Genomic DNA, 16,837 nt, shown 5'->3' on the forward strand with positions numbered 1-16,837 from the left:
ACTGCGACTGAATAAACATATCTTCTGACTGCGGGCCACCCACCCGGGCAGACAGAACTATTAAAACACTTATAAGAAAAAATTACATCTTTTTAGAGGAGAAGAATCCAATTTTGGGACAAAAAATTACAAGAAGGGTGTAAAAAAAGTGAAACCGTATTGCCGGCTGAGTATCACGATGGCTGGGGACTTACATTTTAAAGAGAAAAGTTAAATTCTTTAATATTTCTAAGGTTTGTGACGGTTTTTTCTTTCTTCCATTTTTAGAGTTACGGGGAAAATGAGGCAGTAAATTTTTTTTCACGTTCTTCTTTTCATTGGTATTTTTATTTTTTTTGTTCCTCATATCCAGACCGTAGGTCCCAATCTATACATTTATTTACACTCTAATATACACAGTTCGTAATATCTATAATAAATAAGCTATTATATCAACGATTCTGTAGTTTCCCGCAGAACGTAATTAGATATTTCTAATAATTATCATAACTATTGAGTTCGAAGAAATTCGTGCATCGGGAAAACGACTGCAAAAAAAAAAAAAAAAAAAAAAAATAATTGCATATTATATCTGGCGTTTAAATACTGTGCCGTCAGTGAATTTCAGTTATTCAATAATTTTTGACGAGTGCTCGAATCTCTTCGTTTCATGAATCCAAATTTATTTTTGAGGAAGAATAATTAACAAGTTTTAACAAACGCATATGTCTTCTGAACCCAATTTCTCTTTCAATTCTTAAAATTCTCCGTCCCCGATTGTCTGTTCATTTTACAACTTATTCAGTATACACGATTCCGGTGCCTTTATTAGTATTTTATACAATTATATTCTAACGGCTGGCTGGCATGTCCAAAGGTTCAGATAATATACGATCTTAAAAAATTAATAAAATTATAGTTTCTTTTTCTGCACGATGTTTCGCGGATACAATATTCGCAAACCAGTTGAAATTCCGTAATGTTTCAACGAATGGTCACGTAGCTTGGGAAGTTGTAAACCGTGTCTGAGCTTCTCAAAAAAATAAAAATAGTAAACCAATCGTAGGTCCAATATTCAAAATAATCCTATCGTAACGGTGTATTACTTTTCGTCGTCATTTTTCGAAAGCTGCATCTCTCGTTGCCTCTGATTCATATCCTGTATCGAGGTCTGGGATTGTATTTGAGCGGAATGAAGCGGTGGGCACAACAAGGGGTGATACGGGAGGCAGTAGTAGGGAAAACCGGAGAGCGCCTTGTTCACCGGATGTATCTGGGCGCCGGGATGCTGTCCGGGAATTTGGCCGGGACCGGGAAGCGGGACCCCTCGAAGATGCTCGTCCGGGTGAACAAGAACGCGAACCGCGACTCGCCGTGCGGATCCAGAGTTTACAAGGGCGCCGAGTTCCTGCTGCTGGCGTCTTTTGGTCTTGTACCTTGAATCAGCGAGGAGGAAACGTTGAGTTAGAAATGTAATAGTATTCGGGAAGCAGCGGCAGTGTCGGATAATAGAGAAACCGGGTGACTGGATAGATACCTTCGGTTTTGAAACCATATTTTGACCTGGGTCTCGGTGAGCTTGAGGCCTCGAGCCAGATCGGCTCTTTCCGGTCCTGACAAGTATTTCTGCGCCGCGAATCGTCGTTCCAATTCGTATACCTGTGCGTGAGAGAAGGCAGCTCTGCTCCTCTTCTTTCTGCCTTGAAGTGTTTGCCCGTGAGACTGAGAGTCGTAAATATCTTCCTCGACGTCGTCTGTGAGCATAAATGTTAAACGGTGGTTTTGAGCTTCGGTCCACGGCAAGTTACCTTCTTCAATTTTGTTACCGAAATTGTACGCGTTATGTTCTTTGTATTTGTTTATTGTTAATCATTTTCAAGAGACGGGACCAGGGAGATAATTGAGTAGAGGTTCGTGAAATGACTGTGTGTTTATTTCAAAGGACAAGCCAGGTTGCAGTTTGTATGTTATTTACATGGCTCACATGAATGCAAGGTATACAACACCTCCCGTCCTCTTTTTTCGAATATCAATTTATCATTATTAAATAAGATAATAGCAACTAACGTCTCTGATCTAGAATCAACCCTGCGGACGTTTAATTTTATTTTCTAATGTTCGATAACATAGAGGAGCAAGGTGTCGTGTACCTTGCATGCGTGCGAACGACGTGCATGCGAACAAGCCTGAGGATCATTGCTGCCTGTAAAAGACCCTCGGTACGTTTTCAATTATCTCCTGTAATTACATATACAAAGCATCTGTGAAACAGAGGTGCCACATACGAATTATGGTCCAGCTTTGACAGCGAACCTTGTTTTGAGAGATGGGAACATCGCCGCTTTTATCGATGAGGATTCGATGAAATGTGCCACTTTTATCACGAATGGTTAGATCAGGCTCGTTTGTATACATTTCGTACTTTCGGCTCTGCGAGTCGCGATCGAGTAAGCCGTTTGCGAGGCTTGGAAAAGTAACCGAGGAACGGAGACACAGACATACGGAGCGACGAACCGGGCCCGGGGTGAAGGAACGGAGGGTGGAAGGGACTTGTTGGCTTTTGATGTCTCGTTCAAACATTAACACATGTCGCCGCTACTCTGATGTGTTTACTCGGCAGGCTTTATTATTGGATGATCCTAAACGATACTTGACTCGGCCAGCAGCGCGGCGAAATATTTGACGTCCCGATCGTCTTGTGTGCATTGATCCGGTGATTAGTTCCAAATCTGTGTACCGTTCGTCCATGTGAAGTTTGGTATCCTTGCACTCTCGCAAACGACGTTTCCTCACCGCGGTTAGAAATAATACCGCCATTCCTCGACGAGTTTGTATACAAAACAAATCTGGTCTATCCCACCTACAGATTGCCCGAATCTTTGGTTTTACTTCAATTTTAATACACCCTTACACGTTCGACTCTGTGTATTGACGTTCCATCGTTTCATTTCGTTTTCAAACGCCTTTTCATTCAAAGAAATGCGTATTTCTCATCGAATTGAGGTATTTCAAGGGAATTTTTTTTTCACGCATCAGTCGGAACTTTTAAGCCTTTGCCTTTTGTAGCTAGACACAGTCAACGTGAAAGCAGTTCTCGTGAGTAATCAGATCAACCGCTTTTTGGATACTATTAGATCCTTTGCGTTTGATATTGTTCGAAAAACGTACATCAATGAAACGAACATGGAGCCGTCTGATATTTCAAACATTCGGTATCGAAGCATCGAGAGATACAAAGATGAAATTTATAAGTTTCATAAGTTTATTAGAATGGATTTATATAACCAGAGTAAACGTTTTTTTTTTTTTTTTTTTAATCAAAAAGTTCCATATGCTTCTCCGACGAATGTAAATCTTTTTCAAACAATTAGCGAACGAAAACTTCATCGTTCAGACAGCAATCAATTTTATTCCTTACTATCACTGTTTTGACTTGGATTGAGTATACGAAGTGTTCGAATAACGTCCCCGAAGTTACAGATTCGTAATTCTCAAACTTGTCAAATGAAACGATATCATTAAGGCACCTGCAGGATTCGAAGATAATAACTCTTAAAAGTAAACTTGAATAAAATTGAGTAACTTCTGAGGTATATTTTCGAGGCAATTACAATTTAAACAAAGTTCTCACTTTGTCATTCTGATTACCATCATTATACCATCGTGAAATAGCGAAGAACCGCGTCGAGATGAGTTGCGGGTCGCTCGGTGCCATTAGCGTATTAAGTAACTCTAAACTAGCAAAAGTCCTGGGAAGCGAAAAGAGGGTAATTTCATAAGTGCAGAGGTTTGAATCAGCGGCACCAGGTACCGGCAGGTGCCACCCTGCCACCCGCAACGTATCACTGCCGTAAAAGGTGAGAACGCATTAGTTAATTGTAGGGTTCTGCACTTTTGTACATTTACCTAACAGGAAATTGTCCGCCAATGGGACACAATTTTCTCATAACTGCTTTCCCAGTTTTCAACCACGCGACATCCGTTCACCGATAACGTTCCCTTCGTGAGAACGCAACGATAGAAATTTTTGCTTCATTTTTCACTACATCGTTGCCAGTTACGATATTGCTGACTCTGAGCACTTTTCTCGTTCTCCCAATTGGTCTATAACGATACCCGGTGCGAATTAACATCACGGTTCAAGGTTACATTGGTTCGGACTCAGTCAGTGGATTACGATTCATTAAGAAAAAATTGGTAACGAGGTTCGAAAATGATGGCAGATTTTTCCGATTCCGAGACGTGTACTCACCACGTGTCTGCGAAGAGTTAATACCTACTTCTATATCTATACGTATCATCAAGCCCACTAGAGGATGTTTGGCAAGCGACGGGGCTTCGACGCATTAAGCGCGAGATGACATCAACTTGACGTCCAAAGTGATCAAATATAGATTCCGTTCAAATGTCCCCGTCGTACCGCCGCCGCTCTACTTCGTTCTCTGCTGCAGCCTCGCCTCCGCCACTAAATGTTAACAGTGTTTGCACGTGGATATAGTTTACCGCGAGTAAACAGGCCATTGTCATTACAGAACACGGTCGAATCGCTTCTCTCGCTGACGCGGACGTTTTTTAATTACCGATTTCGAAAATGCACGGGAGAATTTGAGTGACGTTAAAATTCCACGATTCGCAGTCTCTCGGTTTCTTCACACGTGTCTATCCGGCACTGGAAAATTATCAAAATTCAACTCGAGTGTTTCGGCATTAGCAATCTTGACTCGCGGTGATAAATTAAACTCTACCATCAGTTTCTAGATACCTACTCTCGCAGGAGTGTAAAACCACTAGAGATGCTCTCAGCTTGTTTTGCGTCCAACGCCAAGTTCGGACTTCCGTTGTTCGGTGCTTTAAAATTCTTGATTCGTTAGAAAAATTTACCGTTATTACGCGGATAATTTTGTTTTGTCTGATCTCGAGTGCGTTTGTACCCGGCGTTACGCGATAAAAGCTGTTAACCTGTGATTGATTCTGCACTCTAGGAGAATGCTGCTCTGTTTGTACTTTGTGGCGGTATGCGGGGAAGCATGTAACCCTATATCCAAAGGATTCTGCCCTTGTCCTCATCCCTGTCTGCGACGTCCTTCGGACGTACAAGTGCTTTGGGTCTGTGCCGCCCGCGTCTCTGAGGCCCCCAACCTTCGTTTCCAACAAGAAGTGTAGTGGCCACTTATGACGTCTGCTAGCTCAAGTGCCACTCATGCTACTAAAATTAAATTCAATTACCTTATCGCTGGCCGAGTTGACTTAAAAAAAGAAATTCAGAATGGATATAAATCAACCGAATCAACGTCAAACAATGATTATTGGGTTGTCAATATTTTCCGATACACTATGAATTTTAATTCCATTTCCTAATCATCCGTAGCATTTTAATGCAATTGGTATTTTTCCTATACAGTCGATTATTCTGGATTGATTTATGTCGCACCTTTTACGTCGCGAAGTATATTCAGCTACATTTTATGATATTATTACCGAAATCATCCCTAGTTTTTTCACCCCTCAAATTTGTTATTTTTAGTCCGAGATTGAACCGCTCGATGCATGCCTCGGCCGACGCAGCGTTTATTTGTCTTGTTTTCTTTCGAATAACACTTGAAACGTTCCTTTTTTCTTCTATCCAGCATAACTTGGCGACAAAAAACCGTCGAGACGTGCGAGGGAAAGTCTAAGAAAATTTGAAACAGCCACTGCATCGGAAGCATGCACGCGTGTCCATAATTTTTTCAAGCAAAAGCATATTCGAACTGTGACCGTTAGATTCGAACATCGCTCAACTTCGTCCGATAAAAATTATTGAAGGGTTTCCGACGAAAAATTCTGACGCATGACGGATCTCGACTGTTTTTCGGTGACAAAACTATGCTTGGATGAAATGCCGATTCGTACAATGGTGTAAAAAAATTTGTGAAAACCATATGACTCTAAAATTCGATCGTGCTGAAATTCGTGAGTTCGAACTCTCACGTAGAAAAGTTTCCATGTTCGACTTGGGAATTGTACATCAGCTAGCGTTAGGTTGACATTAAATTGTAGTCCACGTAGAAACGCGCACAGGATTTTTCCAGCAGTGAAGGATGCATAAAACGAGCAATTAGCTGATCCTCCACTTACCGAAAAGTTTGCTCTTGCTCATATCTAAAGCCTCGTCCTGTTGTCGCTGCGCGGAGTCTCTGGCCTCGGTGGCGCTCTGTTGATAAGCCGCGATCGTCCCGAGAGTTTCCAAGTGCTTGAAGCTCCCCTGTCCAAGGTGCTGAAGATTCCCGAAGCCGGTTAGGTTGGCCTGGGCTAAATTTCGTCTGAGGATATCGAGCTCGCGAGCCATGCTCAACTCCGGTGACGGAAATCTTGGAAACCGGGTTCCCTGAAGATGAGCCTCGGCTTCTGTCAAAGGGTGGCTGCTCGTGGTGCGCGCGTATTCAACGAGGAGTTTACCCTGAAGAGGATGTGTCAGTTTTTCAACCTCTTCGGAAGTGTCTTGACGTCTCTCGGGTTCCTGGGAGGATATTTCGCGGCTTAAAATATCCGCTATGCTGAAAGGAGTCGGTTGGGAGCCTTGCGAACCTTTCGGCGAGTTTGAGGCTTCTATTTTTTTCGGATCGTCCATCATGTCGCGACGTGACGTTTTCGAAACAACTCCCTTCTTCAAAATTTTTGCAATGTTTTGATTTTCGATGATTTTTATACGCGAAATCTCGACCGGAACAACGCGTCTTCAACAGTCTTCTTACAGAGGCGCGTTTTCAGCTTACACCGGTTAGTTCAAGAAAGCGTTTCAGAAGTACCCACACTTTCGAGTGAAACCATGGTTTGAAAATTTTAGTGATATCACAGACACTTGCGGGCCAGGTTTTTTTCTAAAAAAAACCAAGTCTTTTTCCCGCTTTATATTCCTTCGGTGATTCACGTTTGTGGAGTACAACTTGACTCCGACGCACTTTGGTTTATTGCTCGATAAAATATGCTTCGAAACTAGTTCAATCTCAACTTAGCTTAAATATAATCACCATCCAAATACTCTCGAGTCCTTCGAGTAGTACGGTACATTGGAATGAAACTCGAACTGTCCGAACGTTGCCGCAATCGTAACTGTCTATCACTAAGAACAACGCAAGACGACCTGAGAAAACACCCTTCTGACCGAGGGTGCTTCGAGCAAGTGTGCTTGACGCACGGCGAACTTATTTTTCAAATTAAGATCGCCACTAGAGCTCTGATCTCCCTCCTTCGACACCGTCGTTGCGTCTCAGTCCCACTCCCTACGGATCCCATGCTCCCTCCTCCCTCGCACGCGTCTCGACACACGCACACGGCTCTCCCGATGCTTCTGTGTTCGTTCCACTCATTGAGAAATCCGGTCGTGCGCGCAGCATCTTCCGTCTCTCTCGCGCTTACGAGCGAACGCGCGTCTCTTCCTGCTTCACTCGTTACGAGTAGGTGGAGCTTTCGGCCTTTCATTCTTGTTCAACCTTACCGCGTTATCAGATTAGACCCGTTTCACTCCCGCGTAAGCCTCGCCCAGTAACCAATCCCCGGACGGAACGGGGAGCGAGCTTTCGACCAGCCAATTGGACGCCCTCAGTCGGCGAGCTCGCCCGGAAGCTTCTGCGAAAGTGCGGCGGACGGAGGGGGACGCTTTCGGAGGGCTTTTAAACTGAGTATTCCCTGAGTATTAATATGATTCACAGCGGATACCGCGAGGGATGCTTTCGCCAGACTTTTTTTCACCTCTACGCACCTACGTGTATATTGTGCATACCTACGTACGTACGTATTGTCGCGTATTTTATTCTATGACATTCCACTAAGTATTAACGCGATGTGATTACAGCCTTTGATATCTATCTTTGCATATTCTTTCCTCTTGAATGATGAGTAGCTTTTGGCAACGGTTTAAAATTTTTCGTGGTGCGATCAAACCGAGGACCCAGAAATAGTCGATTGGACTTGATGGGGTGGGGGAACGATGATTTGTCATCCTGTCATCTAGGAGATCACTCAAATATTGAGTGAGCGTACATTGTTTTTTTTTTTTAATACCATTACATCTATCGTCTTGTATACGGTTTCAGTAGGATATTGATTTTATATTAGCAGCAGAGCAGATTATTAATCTACCAATGAAAACTCTAATCGAACTAATAAAGCAATTCAATCATATATACGCCTGTTTTAATTTATCTGGATCAAGTTTTCCACGAATTGAAATTGATTCGTTGAAGTTATCTTTTAGTAGCGCGCTTCCGGTTGGATTTAAAAAGAATGAAAGTGCAATTTATTGTAACACCTTAGGTCAAATTGTGTTCAATTTTTTATTTTTCGACTTCATCACCGTTGTTAAGAAATTTCTCTACCAGGCGAACAACGTGAACATATAATAATTGTATCGCACATCGATAATTTTTTTCAGAAACTGCACGGTGGGAAATTAACCGTCAATTTTCTAAATCTTTGGGGAATTTACTGTAAAAATAAATTGCTAACCAGAGTAATTTTCCCAGCATCAAAGGATTCAACATTCGCTTGAAAGTGGTAACTTTGTTAAACAACTAAAGATCAGAGAATGCGCAGCATCGAAAAAGCGGGTGATCCGATCTCTCGCTGCTGCTTTTACTTCGAATACATCTAAATGCAAAAACTGATGTCTCTTGCAAATATTCTCAGTTTCACATGATTCTAATCAAAAGAAACTAGCTGACCCTTGCTTTCAGATTTTCAAATATTTCTAAATTCACTCTGATCTGACTGCGTTCAAACAAACTCCGGACAGCCTTAGCAGTTATTGAAAAATAATATATCTCGAAGTTTTTAATCGATCGAAGCTCAATTGACGAGTGAATAGTGAATTCCATTAATATTGAAACCTGGCCACGACTGAAAAGTGCACTAAACATGTTAATATGATTACCGGACTATATATTATATACACAACTATGCGATGGGAAATTTTCAATAGAACGAATGATCAGTGTCTGATGCAGGTAAATTCAAAACTTGAAAAGAAGAAAATTTTCAGCAGTGTTACCGGCAATGACAGTCAATACCGCTTTCAGCACCGTTCAATATTCACATAATGTCCGGTGTATTCCGTCAACAGTTTATTAGTTTGCTCCGAAATAGCTTTTCAAGCGAAGACGCGTTTAATTCTACCAGTATTCAACCGATAGCGTATCGCGATCAGTTCGGTTATTTAAAGAATGATTTCCGAGAGGCAAGAGTCATCTTCACATCGGTAACAAGTTACGGTGTACCGGATGCAGGCGTTTCCCTAGCTGGAGGCGGTGTTGCCTGCCCGTTGCATATATAGGGTATGTTTTACATGACAATCGGCGCTAAAGACTTGCACCATTGTCTGCCACGTGGCAACTCCTACGGCTCCACGCTCTCCTATAGTCTGTTTAATTAAGTGTGAACCGCAGAAGTGTAGCTCACGCCTCACTTGACTCGATGATGACCCGAAGTCGGCCACGGAACGGACCGGCGCTCCGATTAACGTCCCACAGGTTTTGATAAAATTCTTTTAATTTCGAATCGAACTACGTAATACCATGGTTTTTCAATAAAAATTTGCAGCCTTCGTCAGAATCGTGATTCCACAAAAATAAAAATGAATTACTATTTATTGTTGAAGTGGATGTTTTCAAATAATTTTATAAGGCTGTCGAGAATTCTTGCAACATATTTATAAATCGAATCACATTTATTGGCAAGCAGTTATGAAATATGGGTTAAAAAAATATTTTTCAATGTCCGAAGCGTCAAGATGCGATGTATTTTCAACCGATAATATACGCTTCTCGCACCATTCACGAATTTTGATGCATCACTGAGCAAATACCTTTAAAAAAAATTTCCTTTTTGTTTTTACACGCATATTTTCATGCACACATATTTAATTTTACTCCAACTCGTGCATATTGTACTCAACCTCAAAAAAATTCAAACGAATTTTGACCCGAACGAGGAAATTTGCGCGAGCATTATACACGGTTTTAAGTAAATTTTACACGAATGTGCAGTCAGACTCAAAGTGAATCAAGGAAATTGTCGGTTTTGCCCAAAACCGTGTGAAATTTCGCGTGACAAGAACTCGAAATTTTTAACAGTGTATCCGCACATCGGAATCTTGTACTTTTTTTCATAGTTTCATTTCACTATTTCAACAATCAACTGATCATAATTGTTGAATGTAAAATCTAAAATTCAAATTACAACTATTTGCACGCTTTATAATTTCGTATTAGATCATTTAAAAATCTAGTTGCCAATCGTATCCATTAACTATTTTGAAGATCAGAGACTCATTTGTGAGCAATCAGAATTTAAATAAATTTTTTCTACCGCACTTTCCGAAATATCGACTAAAATATGTTCAGCGGGAAAACTCTGATTATCTCTCGCAGAGCCAAACATGCTGCAGCCATACGTTGTGATAAGTGATTCGTTAAAATGACGAGCCTTAGACCAACGAGCATTGAAAATCGTGCGTAGATTGCCTAAACTTCACTGTGAAATTAATTTCTTCCATATCAGTTCGAAGTATCCGCCGTTTCGTCGGTGGTGACACGAAGAGTCGTTTCTTTACTTGGACTGGATCTAATCAATAACAAATGACAGGGGTCTCCCCTAAGCCAGTCTTCTCTGACCCTCTTGCTCAATTGGTTGCGATTCTTAAAGACCTTAAAGACCTTAATTGGCGCGGAAAATTATACCTTATAGACCGTTCCACACCCTCCCGCCGTCCTCCACCCTCCATCTCGTCCATCCCTCTTTCCGGCGAATCATTGGGTTTCTTTTCTTACTTTCGTTACTTCTTTTCTGCCGTTCGATTTTTCCGTCTGTATTTCATACCAACGCCAATCATACGGTGGCTGAAGGGTGCCAGGAAGGCAGGTCGTCGTTTCGTCCTTACAACAACAGGCACTTTATTCAACGCGAATCGAAAGGAGTGAAGCGCGTTCAATAAATTTAACATCGCTTTTATGCGCGCAGTTGGAGTCGCATTTCAATTGCAAATTAGCATAATTATGCTGACCCAGTTTTTCACATCGGTGAAATATCTACTAAAACTCTACGGAACGGTTGTATACCACTTGGATGATTCGGTACAGTAATTGTTGGAACGTGTAACAAAATGTTTCATTGTCAGCATACTGTTCGCGAATTCGTTGAAGCGATATTAAGATTATCGCAAAATGCGGAGGTGTGGATTCTAAACACATTTCAATCAGTGATCAATAATCGTGTCCGAGGAAATTGCAATCCTATTTTGCTATGCTTTCGAAATTTTTAAGATTTTCAATCGACTGCTGATCGCCGTAACTCGACAGTTTGTCGATTGATCGGACCGACGCTGGATCAAAGGATAAGTATTCTTCTGAAAGTATTACGGCATTCGCGTGACAGTCTCGGCTCGTTGAGCCGGAGGAACGGGCTCTCCGATCACGACCCCCCAGATTCCATGTCGCGCGCACTCGTTCAGGGCGCCGTTGTACGAGGTGGGAAGGAAGCTTCAATCGCAATCTCAGAAATTCTACACCGACGCATATTTAACGAGAAAGTAACAAACCGGTAACCAACCAACGAGGGCGTCTTGGTAAAATTATAAAAACACCGGGACCGGATGACTGCGGATTGTTTGTTAGTCTTGGGTTTTAGAGTCCCGCGTGTCTGTCAGTCCGGAGATGTAATATTAGTGCTTAGTATACACTACTGTGCCTTCACCGCCCGGTATATTCACTCTAAACTCTAGCCTGACTTCGGATATACCCCGAGCATATAAAGTCCAGGGTATACTAACATTGGGGTTAACTAGACAAGAGTATAACTCCACGCTATTCTAGATCGGATTAGCTCTTATTCCGCGGTTTTCAAATATGATCCTTCTGTCCAAAGCTTTTCGCACGTCCACGTTGTGCAACATCCCAATTCACCCTACAGACAAAGATCGAATTGGAAACGATCGATTACATAACAAATTCGTGCAGATTTAATGTTGAGCGTTGCTCAAACAGGCTCTTTGAATTGGCCCCAGTTATCGAGTTGTTAATTTACTTAGCTAATTGATTCGTGACACCCAAATGTCCAAATTATGTCCAAAATATGCCCGCAGTCATGAGCCTGGCTTTCGAGTTGTTCCAACAGTTGAAGGGTGTTTGGACAGTGTTGTATTACGTAAATCAGAGTAAATACTTTTCACATGTCAAAGGGGTGACGCGAATCATCGCAGCGGAGGTCTGACTAATCTTCGGGCTGACTCGCTGATCGTCGAAAGAAAACTGAATGATTCACTGTCGCGGAATTCCCCATGGCTGCTACAGAAGACCATTAGCCTCTCACGGTAAATGTTTTCGGTTTTACTTTCAGCCGGCGTGTGAGCTTGCAAAGCTCACGCAACGGTCGGTAAAGCGAACAGCTTTCGTGAAACTATAATTTGAACTTAGTCCACATTACCATATAGACTCGTATAAAGCTTTTCCGCGTGCTTACCGAGTTTGCGTATGTATTAGAAGATGTCGGAGTGCACGGACCCCCTTGTATTATTGATAAGCTTTTTTTCGCAACGGAGAATCAATTTTTGTCTTCTAGCGTCATTTTTTTTTCCATAGTGATTCTCACATCAAATTGACCTGCAACATGTTGTTTTTTCTTCGAAATAGTGCGAGGGTAGAAATTGAAACTGATGGTTAATAATTTTGAAAATTTTTGTAATTCCGTGTTCGTACGATTAAATAATTACGATCTCGTGAGTTTGATAAAAGAATACAAACGCGGGGGAAGATTTTGCCTGCTCTAATGGAACACGGAAATCTGATGCATTATGCGCGGAGGTAGTCACCCTTCTGGCTTTACGTATAGTTAAATAAGATCAAATTTCAACGTTGAACGGTACCTATCATGATTGATTGAATGAATATATGGCGATGTAATGGAGTTCTGTTTAACAAATAAGGGTGAATCTGAACATGTTGGTTGAATAACGAATGATCCATTGTCCTGCGATTAAAGTGTTGACCTTACGTTTACCAGGAGATAAAACTTATATCTACGAAACATGAATATATTTGTGATATTGGAGGAAATTTGAGGGAAAATATTTCTTTTTTTGTAAACAGTTTATTAAAAAAAAAAAAGAAGACATCCATCTCTTTGCTTCTTATTTGGCTAAAATAACTATTAAGTACATTTGGTATCAATCATGGTCAACACGTGCTGCAGGTGCTTTTCCAATTTTGGAATAAAATATAGCCAAGCGGTTTCAGAATCATCGACATCGGAATCGAGGTGGGCTGCTATTTAGCGCCAACTTGAGAATATTATCTTGTTCCGTGGAACAGATATACCTGGCGGGTAAAATTAAGCCTGACAGTTTTATCGTTACGTTCCCAGGACCCTTAATGGCATCAGTAGCACCATGCTAAGACACGAGGCGATATAATAGTATAGAGAGTAAAGGCACCACCTATATGTACGCTATAGTTGGGCCACTTGACTGCCAGATGACCCATCGTGCTTTGGCTGATAACCTAAAAGCGCCCCTGGGATTGCTCAAGCTGTCAGAACTCACCTATTTATAAACTTAATATTTTGGTTCTTTTTTTTATTTGCCAAATTCGCAACGGGATTAAATCAACCTTCGAACAATGAAACCGTGAATTATTAACGACAATGCGAAGACACTCGGTTCGATTAGCTGTACATTTGGCATTGATTTTATTTTCAAAATTTATCAGTAAAATTTTTTCTTACTCAACATTAATGTCTACTGATTCTGATAAACTTGGAAGGTTTGCGAAGAATTATAAACGGTATTAAATCGGTTGTACGAGCGCGTACTTTTGCAGTATTGACACGATTAACTACATTCAAGTATGTAAAATAAATTTTCCAACGTACACGAACGGCGTTACTACTACTAATAATAATAGTTATAACGATAATTCCAATGCGATACAGAAATTTTGAACTTCGCGACGTAAGTTAACAGAATGCGTCAACTGCAGTTTTTGGCGAAGACACAGGTTGAATAGGTTTGAATTGATGCTTCCGCAAAAAGCACTCAAACAATTTCCGCCCTGCTCTCTTGAGCGGCACTTAAAACATAGAGAACAAAAAACTATCCTACAGCTACTCTAGAAAATACAGCTGCCAATAACGTGTCCTATATATTCGTTAACTAGCCTATTTACGTTGAGTATTATCATCCTACTTGAACGTCAGCCTGCTTACTCAAACTTCCTAAATAATCCTAGTGAATACTTTTTGGTTATAATTTTGGTTAAGCGTTGGCGCAGCGAAGCCTAAAATGATATTGCACTACCACAGCCTCTGAAGGTTCTGTTCAATCGGAACCTGGTCCATGTAGTTTACGTACTGCATCTGATAATTCGGCGGGCCCAAGTAGTTTGAGAAATTGTAATCCGTACCCAAAATTTCCGGCACTACTCTGTTTTCGTTCGTCATCGGCTTGGCCTCGACGCCGACGATCTTGTGATCGGAATAGGGCGAACCATCGCTGGAGAGATTCACGCAACACTCGGTCTTCACCAATCTTCCGTCGCACTGCATCGCCGGGCGAACTTCCGGCGTTAAATTCGCCCTGAACTCGGGACTTATGTGTCTGTGCACATCGGAGTTCAAGCTGGACCGTCCGCTGAGTTCCGAATTCAGATCCGATCGGAACTCCGGGCTGACGCTCGTGTCGAGACGCATGTCGGGTTGATGATTTCCCCTGAATTCCGGGCTCAGCCTGACGTCTCCGGAGCGGAATTCAGCCGGCTGCATTCCCATCCCGATTTCAGGCCGCAGGTTCGGCCAGTAAGGCGTGCTGTACGCGTCCTGGATGTTCGGTTTTCCGTCCTTGATCAGTACCGGTACCGGGATCTTCTTCAGGGACTGATTCTTCATGTTCTGTGCCTGCATCTTTTCCGCGTCCTCGAGTCGCGCCCGCTTGTTCTTATACCGCCGGTTTTGGAACCAAATTTTCACCTGCGTACTCGTCAGCTTCAATGTCTGGGCCAGTAACTCTCGCTCCGGAGCGCTCAGGTATCTTTGCTGCTTGAAGCGTTGTTCCAGTTCGTATACCTGGGTCTGGAAATATACAATTTCATGACTATCTTAGCAGCCTTTTTACGACAATCGTATTTGGTGTAAAAACAGTATATTGCTTTCTGTTCTACTCACCTGCGAGAATAACACTCGGGGCTTTCGCTTTGATCTTTTCCCGGACTGACTCTTTCGAAGTTCAGTTTTGCTGGACGTTACCACGTTTCCTGTGAATCGGAAAATGATACTGTGCATATTGTAATTCAAACCTAACGGTCGCAGCACTTGAATGTTGAGTTATTTAATTTAATGTAAAAATGGGTGTAAACGGAAAGCAACTACTCACCATCCTCGGCAACCGAGGTCTCCTGATACGGCGGCATGACTTGACTCAGTTGGTGAACGTGATTCATTTCGGGGTGGTAATTCTGGTAGCCGGAAATTACTCCTTGTTGCTCTTTGTACTTTTCTACCTCCCAGTTGTTATCCGGCACTATGTTATACGTGTAGTAATCTTGCGGGAGATGCTGTTGTGGTTGAGGTTGCTGTTGTTGCTGTTGTGGATAGCAATCCATGGCACAAAATTGCTGATCTTCGTTCAGGATATCGCGGACGCTAAACGGGGTTGCCGAAGTGAAGGACGACAGCATTCTAACACATTTTCAAATCTAATACCTCTCAACGTTCGTAAAATGTTTATTTTTTTATTTTCAAATCCACAATCACTCGTTTTCTAAATTTCCCTGATTACGTATGCAGCGGAAGCAATCTGTCCCGTATAGAAAGAATTTGGATTACTTTTACACACTGGGTGACTTCTTCGAATTATCAAGACCGGTTTTATCCAACAATATTTAAATGCCGCACCGATCACTGTCACACTTCAATCTCCGCTTAAAAAATTCTCGAACGAACAAAAAATGGAAATTTATCAACCAGCCGAGACCGATCACGCACGTGTCACGGAAGTTGTCGCGAAATATTTCGGCACCTCTTCAATCCCGAGGAGGATCCTCATTGAGTTTGACACCTCGATGTGTAAGGATTTCGGGAGGAATCACGCTTAGCGATTTTACAGCGTAATAAAACCTCGTACATCCACTTCTGACGTTTGTAATATACACTAACGACCGTAAGACACTTGAAGGTTTACTGCACTAGCACGTGAGGCGGGGAGACGTCACTAAATGTGACACAACGACTACTTAGTAAAATCCAGTGAAACGGTTAATTGGGACGATGTGATCTCTCGGTCCGTGATGCGGTCACACCGGTCAGGTCGGAGGGCAAAGGCACAGTGCGCGCCGAGGTTCGCCACGACTCCTTTCCAAACAGTCAAGTGTTCACTGTCGGAGAAACCCACGGATGTCCGACTGCCGTTTGTGGTGGTGAGCTCACAGATTATCGGCCATTTTTAACCCACACATCAAACCTGCCTACTTGGTTGCCAGTACGAGACGATCATTTTAAGCGATTTGTGTATGCGCTGCATCGATCATTTACAAATTCGATTCATTGAGATCTCTTTCCGAATAATCTCCGGTTGAAATATGGAGACTGGATTCAATTGATATTTGGATTAGTTTATTTCGCGAGAAATTGCAAGAATACTTCACTGACATTGCGAACATTTTTTAGAAACATCAAATTTTTACTGATAAATATACGGTTAACGGAAATAAATATTTTCCAGCATTCGATTCGAATTAATAATGTCGAATATATTCCCAGCTATCAGCCCTTAAAATGTTAGGTCGTGTGTTTTAAAAATTTTCCGATATCACCATTTTTATCGGTTGGACTTATTCAA

General features: G+C 41.9%; 2 protein-coding genes across 2 annotated transcripts; both read right to left on the minus strand.

Moving 5' to 3' along the window:
- Positions 1 to 329: 329 nt before the first annotated feature.
- Positions 330 to 7,114, minus strand: LOC124310484 (homeobox protein bagpipe-like). Its single transcript, XM_046774493.1, has 3 exons — positions 6,097 to 7,114; positions 1,517 to 1,733; positions 330 to 1,415 (listed from the first exon to the last, which is right to left on the minus strand). The coding sequence occupies exons 1-3, from the start codon at positions 6,590 to 6,592 to the stop codon at positions 1,082 to 1,084; spliced, it is 1,047 nt and encodes a 348-aa protein (XP_046630449.1). The 5' UTR covers positions 6,593 to 7,114; the 3' UTR covers positions 330 to 1,081.
- Positions 7,115 to 13,148: 6,034 nt separating this feature from the next.
- LOC124310483 (homeobox protein Nkx-2.5-like) lies at positions 13,149 to 16,294 on the minus strand. Its single transcript, XM_046774492.1, has 3 exons — positions 15,374 to 16,294; positions 15,166 to 15,254; positions 13,149 to 15,072 (listed from the first exon to the last, which is right to left on the minus strand). Exons 1-3 carry the CDS (start codon positions 15,675 to 15,677, stop codon positions 14,299 to 14,301), a joined length of 1,167 nt encoding a protein of 388 aa, XP_046630448.1. The 5' UTR covers positions 15,678 to 16,294; the 3' UTR covers positions 13,149 to 14,298.
- Positions 16,295 to 16,837: the final 543 nt, after the last annotated feature.

Source organism: Neodiprion virginianus, chromosome 1 (genome assembly GCF_021901495.1).
Source record: "Neodiprion virginianus isolate iyNeoVirg1 chromosome 1, iyNeoVirg1.1, whole genome shotgun sequence".
Classification (NCBI taxonomy): Eukaryota; Metazoa; Arthropoda; class Insecta; order Hymenoptera; family Diprionidae; genus Neodiprion; species Neodiprion virginianus.